This window comes from Pollachius pollachius (assembly GCF_949987615.1).
Source record: "Pollachius pollachius genome assembly, chromosome: 1".
Classification (NCBI taxonomy): domain Eukaryota; kingdom Metazoa; phylum Chordata; class Actinopteri; order Gadiformes; family Gadidae; genus Pollachius; species Pollachius pollachius.
The window spans coordinates 39,028,959-39,044,705 of NC_136934.1; the positions used below are offsets into that span (position 1 = coordinate 39,028,959).

The window sequence follows — 15,747 nt, forward strand, 5'->3', positions numbered from 1 at the left end:
TGATGCTGCTGCTGCTACTGAGCATCTCCTTCGCGTGAGGCCAACGAAGATTTGATTTTAAACATAGCTTGCATTATTTAAGCTGCAGAAGCATTCAAAGAGCAATCACGTTCAGCACAGTGTGTAAACAGGCCACTGCCAAACCATGGCAGGCCAGTAGAGTGGTGAAAGAAATATTTACACTTGCATGGACCTTTTGGAGGAAGAGCTGAACATCACAGACGTGGTGGGCTTGGTTTGGGATTTTTTTTACCTCAACATCTTCAAGTTGAGGGAACCCGTAAACACAAGGGGGAAGAATAATAAATAGCTCATCAAGGTCCCAAGTCAAAAGATATCGTCAAATAATAACATGTTGATACGTTACTAAATATTCTCTCTCACACACACACACACACACACCCACACACACGCGCACACACACACACACAGCTAGCCGTCACTTCCGACGCAAAGTCACAGCACTGTGTTTACGGCAACTTTGTGGTGAAGAACCGAAGGCCGTTCTCAAGAAGACTCGGGCAAAGCCTCCTCCTGAACATAAATACTCGCTCCATAACTCGCTGATATCTCCATCTTAAGGAATGCATCGAGGCCCGCCAGCCAAAAGTACATTGAGTTCAACCACTCCGAGCCGCCACTAAAAACAGACCCTGCTGCCGAATTTGGCGGTAGTGCAATTAAGCGCTCAGTGTCACCATGGGCAGTGTGGTGGACTCTGGGGACGAAACATGCCTCACCAGAGGAAAGCCCTGGGACAAATGAAGGCTGTCTCAGCTGCTGCCCGGGTAAGCTGATCCCTGCCACGCAACGGCAAGGCCTTGGATGGGACAGTGTCGCTAGGGGGGGAGGGCGGGGGCAGAAGAAGGGGAAGGGGGCCTAGGGTAGCAGCCACAACAACTGATCTGTTGAATAGAAAGTTTAGGAAAGAGACTGTGACTGGGTATAGGGACAGGGAGCGAGATAGGGTGAGAAGGCGAGAGGGTGAAAAGGCAAGAGAGAGAGAGAAGGCGAGAGGCAAGAGAGAAGGCAAGAGAGAGAGAGAGAAGGCGAGAGAGAGAGAGAGAGAGAAGGCGAGAGGCAAGAGAGAAGGCAAGAGAGAGAGAGAAGGCGAGAGAGAGAGAAGGCGAGAGAGAGAAGGCAAGAGAGAGAGAGAGAGAGAGAGAGAGAGAGAGAGAGAGAGAGAGAGAGAGAGAGAGAAGGGGAAGCAGAGGGAAGGGAAAGGCAGCATGGGGGGAAGAGTGGTGTGAGTGACAGGCGAGGCGGACCCCCTACTCAGAGGGTAAGTGGGCACCCATGGAGGGTTAGGGCACAGGAAGGCCAAGCCTGACCCTCTCTTTCTCTCCCCCTGCAGACGTCTGGCTCCGTTAGAGACCAGAAGGCAGAGTGTCAAGCCTGTCTGGAGGGTCAGACCCCCAAAACCTAGCAGCTCAGTGTATCAGGCGACCACTGCCTACCCCTCCCCACCAATCACCCAGGTTGTTTCTGGACAGTTATTTTGATCACTAGTTGCGTTTTAAATTACGTAAACCGACAAGTTGTCAACTTCCTTTTAACTGCAGTGTGTAAAGTAATTGTTTGTGGAATTATGTAAATTAGATGTAAATCATGTGTAGTTCATTATTGAGGGTAATGTTTTTGCGTGTGTTTTAACACTTCCAGTGGATTTATACGGAAAAATATTTGTTAGCCAAATGAAAATTTTAAGTGTCGTGTGGAAAAAGTAGGTAAAGAGTGTCAATTTTCCCGTTTTTACCTAGGTTCTCATGTCAACATACTTTTGCCAACTAAGACATTTCAGCTAAACATGACATTTTTGAAATTTTCCACACGAATGAAGACCCAATTCCTCTTTTTCAGACGTTTAGCATGGGAGCACAAGAAAATGTGTTGGCCAGGGGTTTGAGCTGCATGCTTCCCTGCCTGCTGGCCAATAACTGCCAGATCTGAAAAACCCAAACAATTTCAAAACTAGTCAATTTCACACTGTTTCAGTGGATTAATGGGAGCGTGCAGCAGACAGGCGCTGGCTAAACAAAGTGCTCTGTTATTGTTGTTGCTCCTCCACAGGTCGCTGGTGAACTCATGCTGACTTCAAAGCAGCGGGCCTGGAGAGTGGAGGCCAGGCAGTGGAGGGCCCAACGCCTGAGGAGTGGGAAAATAAATTACTGCAACCCGATAGCTCCTTATCTCAGACGCAGCACCCCCACCTCACACACACACAGGCCTGACATCCTGAGGCCTTGTCCTCCATGTCATGGCCCACCGAGAGCTGTCCCTGGAGAGAAGAGCAATCAGACCTTCACGTCTTGCCCCCCCACATACACACACACACACACACACACACACACACACATACACACCTTCTCTTCGTCAGAAGGTCATTATTACTCACTTTATTTTGATTGAAAAATTCTAATTTAGTTTTCATTTTATCGATCAACAGATTCAATGAATTACATACTCCTCAGGCCTTAGTTCCATGTCTCCACATACCACTGCTTGCAGCAAGGATATTATACTATAGTTATGATATCATGGAACTGGGGCGGGTTCTTGCTAAAGCTTCCATCTGGCACCAATAGCGATGGGAGCTATAGATCACTTCATGGGAAAGACCCATTGACAAAACTGTACATGGTCGCTTCTTTTAACTTCATAAGCTTCTGCCAAGCGGAGGAGAATGAAAGCATTGCGATTGGCTCAAATTCTCTATTCACTTTCCTCTTCCCCTGGCTTCCAACACATCCATCAGACCGGCTTAAAATTAGCCACTAATGGCTTTTTAATGAAACTGTAATAAATGCAGAAAGCCATTACATTGTGATTAAAGACATTTGGTCTCGCTCTCTACGTAGCAGACAGCAGTCGACTAGATTGAGGCTCTGCTGCCAACTAGTGCGTTTCACATACTCTCCTCACACACAAACAAACAGATGCATGGTTTCACATGCACACATACACCTTCTCACAAGCATGGAGCTCCATGAACAAGCATGAACCTCTGCCTACCTGCAAAGGAAAGCAAGCACAAGAGAGATGAAGAACAGAATCATGGGAGATGGTTAGCCTTCAATGTGTTGTTCAAACTTTAGCGTGCACACACACACACACACACACACACACACACACACTAAATACTCTGAATAGATATATTCAAAAACATCTTCGCTAAATCCCTTCTGGTTGTAAAATCACTTTTTAAATTAGGAGTACTAAAAGCTTTGGATTACAACCAAAGGTTTTATGATTAGACCATTGTAGTCTTTAACATCTTTGCAGTACTATAGAATTTCAATCTTAGGAGGAAACTTCAGGAGACCAAGTTTCAGCTGAATGTTCACAATTAATGCGTAGCTTCCAAATGTTCAAAAGCGTGCCGTTTTAATATCTCCATTAAATCTCTTTCCAAGTCATATTTCTCCTTTACAGCCCCACACCGCAACCCGACTACTCTGCTCATTCATGGTCATGTGGATCGGCGAGATAAACACCCCTGCCTTGACTTCAATGAAGGAAAGTCAGCAAAACACACCCAGGCCCCGTTTACTTGAAACTCTTGTTTATTTCTTTATACTCAAATTAATTATCTGTAATTTGTGTCTTTTATCCCAACGTCCCATACCTTCATAATGAACCTAGCCACAAAAAAGGAATAGTCAGACTTGTGGGCTTTCTCTGTATCCTTTTTTAAATGGCAGACGTGTTTACGTAGCCTGTAATGGCAGAAGCTTTACTAAGCATATTTCAGCCATATGAACTGTTGCAACAAAAACACTTGGTTGATTTTCCAAGCATTTGCCTCTCTTCTTTCAGAAGCCCAAAAATATATCATGTTCATTAAATAGCACGGGAGGGGGTATGGGGGGGGGGGGGGGGGGGGGGGCATGGAAAAGATTCTCGAGGCAACTGCCAAAAGAACTGCACAATTACAAAACTATTTAGCTCTGGAACCCGGCGCAATGGCCGAGCGACAGTCCTGCTGATGTCATGGAGGAGGTCTCTGCCAAGCGGGCCCCTGCCGTACCCAAGTCAAACTGTCCGTGTTTAATATCTGCCTCCAACATGCCCAGAATAACAATCAAGACAAACAGGGAGCGAGTCTGCGGAGGCCGAGAGCGCTGCACCAGGGCTTCTGACTTGTTCTTCCAGGGTTAGCTGGACCTCTTGTTGTTCAGCCAATGTGCTCATGGTTCTGGTCTGACTTGACCTCAGATGACATGGCTGGCCACAGTTTGTGTGGCCCTTGTTTTACCTTGGTAAGAGATTGTGGCGCCTGGGTTAAACGGGCTATACCCTGCGGAGCAATGAACCAGAGTTTACCATCAGAGACATCCTTTAATCCTTTAAAAACACTCAAAAAACACAACAGGGTCCTCACTTGGGATTAACTTGATTAACAGCCATTTATTTAACATTGTAGAATTAAATGCCACATGATTAAACACAAAACTGTCGTTAAACCGGCAGAAATCTTTCTACTTTACGGTACAGTAGTTAACTTGTCACTGTTCTTGTTAAAGAGTTAATTCTCCATTAATCTGATAAGGCAGATCTCACAGCCAGCAGTGCGTTTCTAATCCGGTTCATTGGTTAAAAAGTAAAGCTGATTTGTTATGAAATAAAGCTGGTCCTTTCCTCACGAAATGGCAGGTTTGGAAGGCAGAGCTTAAAAATGATGTCTCTCCCATCCCAACTGGCAGCGTTTATGTTCTACTGATGTATTGAAACAAAGGATGGGGAATTCTACTGACTGTAATCTTTGATACGTGGCCAAGAAACAATAGGCTGAAGAGTGGTAGCAGTAATAAAAGGTGCATAGATTAACCAACAGAGAAGCAAGACAACTTATGTCTTATCATTTACATTTTCTTGATCTCTTTTACCAGTCACATATGTGAACTGTACTCAAATAAAATGGAGATCCGTGCCAAAAGCTTAAAGAAAATGGGGAAGTCACAGGGGGAAAAAAAGCATGCAAGAATTTAAGATGAGTGGAGAAAAGCTAAAAAATTGAGGGGCAGAAAAAAAGTCAAGGAAAAGTGAGAATGAGATAAAAGAAGGGCGTTGGGAGGTGGGGCAGCAAGAGTGAGAAAGAGCAAAAAAATCGAGGATGGTCGAGTGGGAGAAATTGTTCCTGAATGAGATCTGAGAGGCTCTGGTTCTTCAGATCTCTCCATCAGCTAACCACAAGCCCAGGCTGAGCATGTGAGGCATGCTGCTCACGCTGGCCCAGCTACCTCCTAACACTAATAACTGCAATGTGTGTAAGCTACAATCTCACTCACACACACACACACACACACACACACACACACACACACACACACACACACACACACACACTAATTGAACACGGTTAAGCTAAATATATGCATCATGTTTTTTTTATCTAAAATATAACAACACGATTTATAACAAGAAGAGAACAGTCATATTTATTCATTTTAATCAAACCTATAACAACGGCCAAAGTGTTTTGACCACATAATTTCACATGCAAAAAATACCCCTTTTCTCAATGTTGGTAAATTGCTGACAACTAGTGGTAGGACTGCATTCTAGCATGAACATTACCGAATGTCCTCTGTCACACATGAAATGCTCCTGCTTTTCCAGGTTTGCCCTTCATCATCATCATCATCATCAGCAGCAGCAGCTCACCACACAGTATTAGCGATGTGATACAAGACATAAGCACCCTGCAGGCAACCTACTATTTCGCCAGCCTCCAGGAACAGCACAAGTAGTGGCCGAAGTAACTCCTGACAGCTTAATTGCACATGTGAGGTGCAGCTGGTGGAAAGGCGTTCGGCACGGTAGAAGGACCTCAGACTTTCTTGGAGAGCATCGATGTTCTGCATCCAGCGAGATAGAATAAATCACGCAGAGAGAAATGGGAGAGGACTTTCCCCCAGTGTTGAGAAATACCAAAGCCATGTTGCAGCGCTGGAACACACGGCGCGGAACTCGGCAGGCCCTCTCGGTGATGCAGCTTTTATACAGCGGCTTGCAGTGGAACAGAAGCAGCGTTCATAAAGTTACATGAGAGATGGACGTCTGTACGCGGTTTGATCTTTTTTTCAAGGCAGACAGGAGCAACTGTTTAAAAATGTTTCATTGTGGACAGAGAGCTTGCTGGATCTGAAATCTTTAAGCTTTTTTTATTTTGATCAATTCATCATCTTTGACAAAATTTAAAAAAACAACATGTCTTCCCTATGATTCGGAGAAGAGCAATGCATGCATCCAGTAGTGCAGGCGTGTGTCTGGCCGGTGTCCAGGGAGAGGTGTAGTCATTGATATCTGTTAGCAAGCCCAACCGCCAACGAAAAGAGAAAACGCCCAATATTCCAATGTCTACCTTGGCCTGCGTTTCAGCTGTAAATCACAAACAAATTTTCCCTGAATATTTTCTTGTATTACAACTCAGCTATGCCACATGTAAATTCTTATCATGTTGGTCATTTTAAAGAAGCAATGTGGTCCATCTCAAGCCGAGGCGTTACTCTCCCTCAAGTGGGCCCTGTTTGTTATTTCTTCAACTAACCATATGCCTTCTGCACAAAATCACCTTTCATTCCCTCTCCCACCTTGAGGAGTAACAAGTGGCTCAATTACATTCTTCTTCTCTTTCCGCTAATCTCAGGGGACCGGGCCCCTGGCAAGATAAAAGCAAATACTAACAACTCTTCATATACACATTTCTTAATTTCCGATATTCCCACCAAAACAAGACAGCAAGGACATTGAGTTCCATTTAATAAGCCTTAGAAGCCCACTCTGCTGCACTAAACAAGGTTGACATGTAAGGTATACAGAATTGTGTTTTAATAGGTGAAGGCAACATCAAAGATTTGTTCAGTCAAGTGGTTAGCTACCGACTGGCTCTATACAACCCATTTTACTGGCTTAAGGCATCCTGCCTTATATGGCATCATTATTTCTATAATAAGAGTGGAATCATTCATAGGTCAGAGGGGTGAGGGTCTGCTAAATGGCGCACGCACTCACCCAGGGACATTAAACAAGGACCACCCACGGTTTGTGTAACATGGAGTCATACAAGCCTACCTTTCTGCACTGAGAAATTACACACGGGGGCTCCCAGTTACTGTGTTACCCCTTTTAATAGCTTTCTGTTTCACCCAAAGTAAAAGAAAATGTCAGATGTATCCGTCTCTATAAAAGTGGTAATGGGTGATGACATGAAGAGAAGTGTAGTGAGAAATGAGCCAACGATGGTGGCCTTAGCCTGTGCAAGACATATAAACAGAATGGAAAGCTGTGGCCCTCTAATATACACAAAGAATACCTCAAACTTTTGATCCAAATGGTGCAGCTTGCAGAGCATAAAACCTTATACTACTGAATGGCTGAATTAAACAAAACACTAGCAAGGGGATAAGCAATAGTGTTCTTAATACCAATAGTTTTCTAAACCGAAATCCCAAGTTAAATGAAAGTGAACCCTAATTGTAATGTAATCTCTCTCCACAGTACAATTCAACCAGCGGCACAACGAATTTAATGGCTTCCACTAAAGGGTGACTGTAGTCCGGATGGCCTAAGAGCAGGGATTAGGCAGTGAAGTAGCAGCATCCTGCCCAGAGTGTATTGATCAGTGCTTGACTCATTTGATACAGGACACCACTGGGTTTAATTTTTCCCCCTAAAGCTTCTTTCCTGTGTCTGAAAACTGTCTGAGAAGTAAAGGGAACCACAAACCACCGGGACTCCCAATCTTAATTAAACCACAAAGTCACGTAAGTCAAAGGCAAAGTTATGTAGCCTGTCTGACTCAACAGATAATGGTGGCTAGGCAGAAGTTCCTCTGCTGAAACGACACACTCAGCTCCCGCTGCAGATGCTTTAAATCAGGTCAGAACACTAGGGGAAAATACCAGTGGATTGGGATGATGCAAAGCTAATGTTTGGGACCGAGAACAAAGATGAAAAACAAAGAGGATCTCACAACTAGCTCTGTATTTATTTAAAGTCCACTCTATTTTATATTGAAATGTGACATAATTATTAAATGGCATTAACTTACTTGAAACGGTATGGTTCAAAAGCACAACATTCATTAAAGTGTTGTCTAAATGTTGATACATTTGCTTGGTCAATCCAGAGCCATATGGGACATGTCGGGAGTTGGACAGCAGCGGTAGGTAGGGAGGGGTCATAAAACAAACAAAGGAGGCTGGCTTTCATGAACGTTTACCTGAAGGTCTGACACATTTCAAACAATCTGTGTCCCCTCTTCCACAACTTTTGCAATAATTCTCTATTTTAAGCTGATCTTACGTTGAAGTAAAGCCATAGCCCTTCTGAACAGCCCTTAAAGATTACTCTTTGATACTCATTCATTTCCTTTTGTTGACATTTCTCTTTTTTTTCTTTCATCGTGCCCCCTATCTATTTTAATGTTTGTTCCCATGTTTTAGTCTTGGTCTTACTTTCTGTCTCTCATCAGAGAAAATTCCCAAATTTCCTAAGGAGATGATAGTCTTGTGACATCCCCGTCTTTTTATCATAAGTCTGAAATGGGTTTTGAAACAACTAGAGGAGGGTGAATTTAAGAAACAAAAACATAGCTTATCCAAAGCCGTGGGTCCTGAAGACAAGGCCCGGCAGAGCTGATGATCACACTGATTTATGGAGGAATCTCGGTAAGCCGTTTGGTCCCCGAGAGCAGAGGAATCAAAGGCAAGATTTCCGGAATGCATTGGGAGAAAGATTATCCAGTTTGTAATATCTAATTACAAACTTCCACAAGCTGGTTTTCTGGCTCTTTGTGTTTGGACAAATGATGAGAGCAGGCCGGCACTATGGAGAATGGTCCCAATCCTCCAATGAAGCCTTTGTTAAAGACCGAGAGAAAACGTTGTTGTGATTGTAAGTTGACTGTCTTAACAGTTGTTTAAAAGGCGCAATACACTGGTGCGATAACCAAGTTCTAATCCATCCCATATTATCAGTTTACTCGATTCCAATTGATGAATGTAATTTTGGCTCAAGGTTTCCGGTTAAACAATGTCCACAATATACTAATGCAGGAGTGGAAAGGTTTACCACAAGGGTCTATGCACTTTGACAGCTGTGGAGCACTGCAAATATCCTGGCTTTCCTTAGCAGTGGGTTGTGGATTCAACTCTGGGTGGGAAACCACAACTGGTAGTGGTAGAGCAGTATCATCCATAAAACAGTAGCTACAGGAGGAAGAATAGACGGTGCATGGGAGGTCACAATGTTGTAAGACCTATGATGTAGTTGATGGGTCTAATTTAAACGTGTCACATACTAAAAGGCAATGTGTCTTAGTATAAATATCTTCAGGTCACATGATGGCTTGCTTTGTAACATCCAAGCGTGCAGAAGCAGCCCATGGTCAGTTATCTGGTAAATCCCTTGGTGGAATGAAATCCCATGGCGTGGAACAAGTCTTTATGAATGGAAAAGGGGGTTCCCTAAATCACATGTATTATCCATTATTAATTCACAATAAAAGGTTGCTGTTGTGAAGCCCTTGAAAATAGTTCAGACGGAACCTAGCGGAAAGGACCACGTTGTGAATGTGTGCCAAACCAACAAGACTCACAGGCATGTCCCACAAATCATCTTGAGGCAATGCCTCAATCAAATCCTCCACATCAGGGATAAATGTACTCAGCAGCCATAAAACATCTAGATCAAGCGGCGTGCCGAGCCAAACCTAAACGGCCTCCGTGGTAAACCCAAACCCTTATCTTTGTCACATATGTAGAGAAACGAGTGCCTGAGAGCATTAGCATTCACTTTAACTGTTGTCCAGCTGGTTCCTCTCTCTTTGCCCAATGTCAATTGGCTCCTTAACATCGAGGGCTTTGCTGGGATGTCGGAAAACACGATGTACGCAAGTTTGCAGCATCGTTGCTAACTGCCGATTTTGCAAATATAAAAAGAAAAGAATCCCCCAAACACAGCCACACAATAAACTCTGAAGAAATATTTTCCACCCTGAAAGGTTTCATCAGTCTGCTCATAATGGTGTAAAGTTTGAATGCTCTGAGGTTTAAAACCACATGCACGGCATCATACCATAGACTAGAAGCAGCCCCCATATTTAAATTGAAACCATTAGACGCCAACTCTGCCTAATGTAAGAAAATAAATGTACCAAATATAGTTAGTCGTTCAGGATGCCAGTGACATGCTCTAGTGCTGCTCAAAGACTGTAGCCAACTCCTATCATGAAGTCTATTTATAACTAGTTTCCATAAGAGCACCGCATGGCATGACAGATTTAAAAGGCATTGTTTCATCCCATTCATTTCCTAGGTAATTCAGACTATGGTTTTAATTTATGGACAAAGATCAAACAGCACACTCATATTGAATTCCTCAAGAGAGACATGGGAGACACTTGGAGAGTGTCTACCATTACTGCACAAGAGGAAAGAGTTTAGGTTGACTACTACAAAACCCTTTCATCCCCATGACCAATCTCTTGTAACATATAGTGAGCTCTTAAGCACAGAGGAAGTCTTAGCCTAATTTCACATGGCGATTTCCACACTAATAATTCAACATCAACATCACCGTCACAAGTTCCAGTCTTAACAAAACAAAGAACATGAGGCCAAATGAAGACACCAAAAACAATGATCCTCTGGAAAACAGAAATTGTAATTCACAAAACGTCAAGTTCTAAAAGCTATAAAACGTTAATAGCATATCACTATATTATAAAATGACGTAATCCAAGTCAAGAGCAAAGCATGCCAAATTGACACTTTGGGCAATTGTTTTTTAATTGTCTTGAGTAAATCAAGTCTCAATGACAATCTGACAAAAAAAATTCACATTAAAGCCCATTTCAGGCAACAAGAGTGCAGAAGGAGCTATAATCTCTAAGTGCTGCAAAGTGCCCAGTTTTCCACATTTGCTGGAAACTATAATTGTGTGCTGCTCTCTGTGCTTTGCAGATGGGCCCCATTGAGCAATACGAATATCCTAAATACTATCCGGTTCCTCTCTCTTGGGGAAACAGGAACATTAAAAGATCCAAATAATACTAGTGTAATATACGACCCTTAATGAACTTCAAAAGAGGTACGGATGTTTACACAGGCCAGCGCTCAGGCTTTAACAGTAATTATGAAAACAAACCATATTAATTATATCATTTATCATTTCCACACTCTGGCCGCACAACGCCCACCACAAAGTTCCTGCCTCTGCTGGACAAGAGAAACACTAGTTAATCTACTAAACATTGAGTGCAAGACTTTCCATACACAATCACAACTTTCAGTTTTTTTGCTCTATTGGCTACCATTGAAATGACTTGGTTGGCTCACTCACTGTGATAGCCCTAGCGCCAAATACAGCCATGCCAAATCTAGTGCATTTCCCAGCGGAAAGCAGATCAAAATTGGATCCAGGCCGAGTGCCGAACGGGTGTAATATAGTGGACTGGTTAACCTGGGGGATATAATTTAATTTCTGATGGTCTAAGGATGTAACCCAAGGGGTAACTGTTCTTTCAATAGGAAGTTATGTCGGAAGAACACCACAAACAACGTTAAGATGTTCTAACCATGGGTTAAAATAAGGTTAAATTTCATTAATATATCAGATTAAAGCGTAAACTAATTAAGGAATACAACGGAAATGTGTTAGATTTTCTTGGCTGGAGAACACAGCAGTCGGTCAAGGTCCAATAGGAAATAGTATGGCGACTCATTTAAAATTCCTCCTGCTACAAGGACTTATGCTGAAGGTCTGGCGCAACTTCATAATGGGTCTCAAGGGTGTGCATAGCAATGAATAATTTGTCCAAAATGTAATTAGCAATTTTTCAAATAATTATTTTCCTTTCTCGGGGAGCGTCACAGCCCAGCTGTTACAAATACTTGTTTTGAATTTACTTGCAATAAGCCGGTGCAAAAACAATGGGAAAAGGTCCAATTGACTGGAAACATGATCACTTGAGCAGTAGCCATGTGCTTACTATGATATTTACCATTAGGTCTGTGCAGCTCATGTGTTACAAATCTTTTTGCCGCAGTCTATATAATGAGCTGTAATTGACTTCCCTTGAAATGTGTTTCTCCTGGGACATCTGGCCTTGAAACTTCTACCTTGGGATGCTGGCCAGTACCGGGACTCATGGGTGGCAGAGGTAGGAGCAGGCGCTTCTGCATAAATAAATCTAAGAAAAATGTCTTTCATACACCCTACTTGAGAATGAAAATATTTATAATCCTAACTACCTGAACACAATAATATAAATATTGCTCTTAGGGTTAATTGGTTTCAGAGTCATGTCTCCATTTGGGCATGGTGTAGCTCAAGCTATCATTTTTTTCCTCTCTGATTACCTATAAGGACAACAATAAAAAAAGAAAACACTTTATGTCATTGGACTTTGTTCAAACTGTAAGTATTACAGTATTTATAATAAATGTGAGGAATTTAATAGCTATTTTGCGCTAATATCATTAGTTTTGAATAGGACCCTTTGAAAGGAGGTAGCAGAAATCGTAATATCTGTTTTGAACTAAAGCCCATTTGGTTCAAACATGAAGACAGATGCTTCGCTTGATAAATGTAAAAAACATTTGCAAATAGTTAATCCTGGTAGAATGAATCATGAAACACTTTTATCTTGAAACTTTAAAATGCAATCCCTGTCTTTGCAGCACTTGCCAATGTGCTCTCTACTTTACATCTCAGAAGCTTTTGAAAATGTAGATCAAACTAAAAATCACTGTACAAAAGACATGACATCATTATTCTGCCGAAACGGCGCATGACATATTTACTTTCAGGTTCTTTGTTTTTTTCTCATTTACTTCACTGCATTCCTTCTCGGACCCAACTCATCAAGTGTAATTAGCCACTGATCACAAAGATAAAAGCAAATGCTACTTGGCCATGTCATATTAACAACTTTTAATCCATGCTTGAGTAATGTGTAGCCAAAACAGAACTAGATTGATAGGGTTTAGTTAAGTAGGGTTTAGTTTTTGAGTTGTAGCTGTAGTAAACATTTCTCTGCTTACCGATAGCATGTGATTATCAGACTGCCGCCTGCTAAATGCCCTAAATGTAAAGGCAGTGCCATTACTTATTACAACTCTTTACAGATGCTTCTAATCAGAGCAGCAGAGGACTTAGGCAACATGCCACATCATTGGCACAACACACTGAACCTGAGCCCAAAGGCGGCCTTCATAATAAAGTATGATGTGTAATTAAAGTGAATACCATTTAAGTGATAATTAACATTTGAAGACTTTTCAGTATTGATAAACCTTTGGGACCAAAGACAACATTTCCCCTCTTACTATGAATGAGACAGCATACACCGTTGAAAGTTAGTGACGTCAGCTTCAGTTTGAACTCACCTGGGCTCCATCTCTCAGCTTTAGGATGCACTCCATAGTGTTGATAGTGATGACCACGGGTTCTGACCCAAGCTTGGTCCATGGCACATGGATACGCAGCTCGTGGATATGGCCGCTCATGAAGGTAAAGGGCAGCTTCAGTTCCTGTGAAGATACAAAGTAGTCGGAAATGGGAGCCAGAGTTGCAAGGACTTTAACTTCAGCTCGACCTCATTGGTGCAGTGGTGCATGTTATTTCATGAAGGCAGGAACATGAATAAAATTACTTGTGGTATTTGTGTGTTTTAAGATTGGAACGATGTTTCCTTCCAATAGTGACACATTACAAATATGTTCAGCTATATCCAAATTTGATTTATTCAGAGGCCTGGCAAATTTGTTTGGCCTGCATCTGTGAACTACGCTTCCACCCATTAAATCATTAAACTGGTCATCCACAACTCTGTTTCTCCTTGAGAGCATAAACCAATAATTACAACATATTAAAGGTATTTTTCTAATACCACCATAGTGATACTAAAAGGGGTAGTCATATAACTCCTAAAAGTAGGTTTTCATTGACCCTTCTTCAAATAAAAGTTTCCAAAAGCAATATGGGATAGCAAACTCCTGAAAGGAGCAAACTGCCAAGTCTTCAACACAAATACCCAATGCAAATATTTTCTTAAGGCTGCATGCAATAGTAACTTTGGACAGCCCTTCTGAAACTGAAGAACTTCAGCCAGCAAAGGATTATTTTTTTACCAAAGTAACATTGATCCAATCCAGATATGACAGCTATAAAAATGTACAGAAAGTTTAAAAAGCTGTGGAAGGTAAAACATTCAAGTACATTTATCAACATGTTCACCGTCAACATAATACTGATGCAATATCAGCATCCTGTAACACACACATATACCCTACACATGATGCAGGCTATATGAATCTATTCATAATAGACACTTTTGAGATAGAAAAAATAACTGGTGTTGCATAATGATTTCAGATAGAAATTGAAGAACATTTGATTAGATAGAAGTTGTTTATCTCAGTGTACTATGAATTTTTTTCCCCAGACCAACATTAATTGCTATATAAACTGGCAAACTGAACAACGGCAACAACCAATTTCTGGTGTGGTTGTGTCCAGAAGAGATGCTGCTGTGCCATTAAAAAAAATACAGTTAAAATTACATTATATGTGTGGGTAAGATGAAAGTTAATATAGCCCCTCAATCAATGTATAATATCATTCGATGTTCTTTCAACAAAATTTAAAATATTCACGAAAACACCGAAGCGCAGTTCATCTTGTTGTGTCGAAAAATGTAACTAATACAAATAGTAGGTAGGACTTAGCATACCTGCTCCAGGACATCCAGCTTCAGATCCAACTTGCTGAGCACCACATCCCCGCCCCAGAGGGAGAGCTGCAGGTCGGACGGCTTCAGATTCTTTATGTATTTGTTGACATAGCTCATCAGGAGTGGTGTGACATAAGACTCCAACATCTTGTCCCCATCTTCGGTCACGATGAATAAAACACACACACACATATTGGACAGTTTATGGAGACATCATTCTTCATGGTTTCATAGTGTTGTCCAATATCTTCATCAATTAAATGAACTAGCCATCTGAGAGGCAGACAATTATTTCTCCAAATGGAGCGGCGTATCTGCTTTCCACGCTGAGAAGTCATTGCTTAGACTATGTTCAAGTGGATGTTCAGCTACTGTAATATGAACTCGTTACAACTTGTTACAAATGTATATGATATACCAATTCACAACAACAACAAACCAATCATTTGTTGTATTTGTTACACACTACTGAAGAAAGACGAGGACATGACCAACAAAAGCACAAACCTTCGTCTGAACAAGCACTTTCAATTACTTCTGAATTAGCACACAATTAACCCAATATCCTTCCGTATTGCCCCGATGTAAAGGTAAGTTATTCCAACTAAGTAATCAACGTAGGCTCACTGACAGGTATTCTAATGCCAACAACATGTTCCAACGGGTTCCAACAGACCCCTTAGTCAAGGAGCAACTTGAGCCAGCCCTGATCATTCGGATGTTACAACCGGTTCCTACAAATATCCGAGTCCATATAAATGGAGCAAGTCCTGTTCAACAATGATGTCCAATCGATTCAAACACATCTCTTAGTCGATGTAAGTGTAAGTGGAGCAATGATCATTACAGATGTCCCAACCTGTTTCAACACACCTGTCGGTCTATATAAGTGGAGCAAGTCCTGATCATTACAGCAAGCACTTTGCGTATTTAGAAGACCGGACTAAATATGTTTAGTAGTGTGCCATTCGATGTACTTGGGCTGTAGTTTATATGACCAAACATGC

The 15,747-nt window shown here is 41.8% G+C and overlaps 1 protein-coding gene across 3 annotated transcripts in view; it reads right to left on the bottom strand.

Annotated features, from left to right (window-relative positions):
• vps13b (vacuolar protein sorting 13 homolog B) overlaps nucleotides 1–15,747 on the bottom strand; it is a 328,377-nt gene that overhangs the window by 312,181 nt on the left and 449 nt on the right. For all 3 annotated transcript variants that reach the window (XM_079746793.1, XM_079746792.1, XM_079746794.1), the window contains exons 2-3: nucleotides 14,741–14,898; nucleotides 13,395–13,538 (exon numbers count right to left, since the gene is read on the bottom strand). In XM_079746793.1, the coding sequence (XP_079602919.1) occupies nucleotides 13,395–13,538; nucleotides 14,741–14,887 (291 nt within the window). In that variant the 5' untranslated portion in view covers nucleotides 14,888–14,898. The remainder of the gene's footprint in view (nucleotides 1–13,394; nucleotides 13,539–14,740; nucleotides 14,899–15,747) is intronic.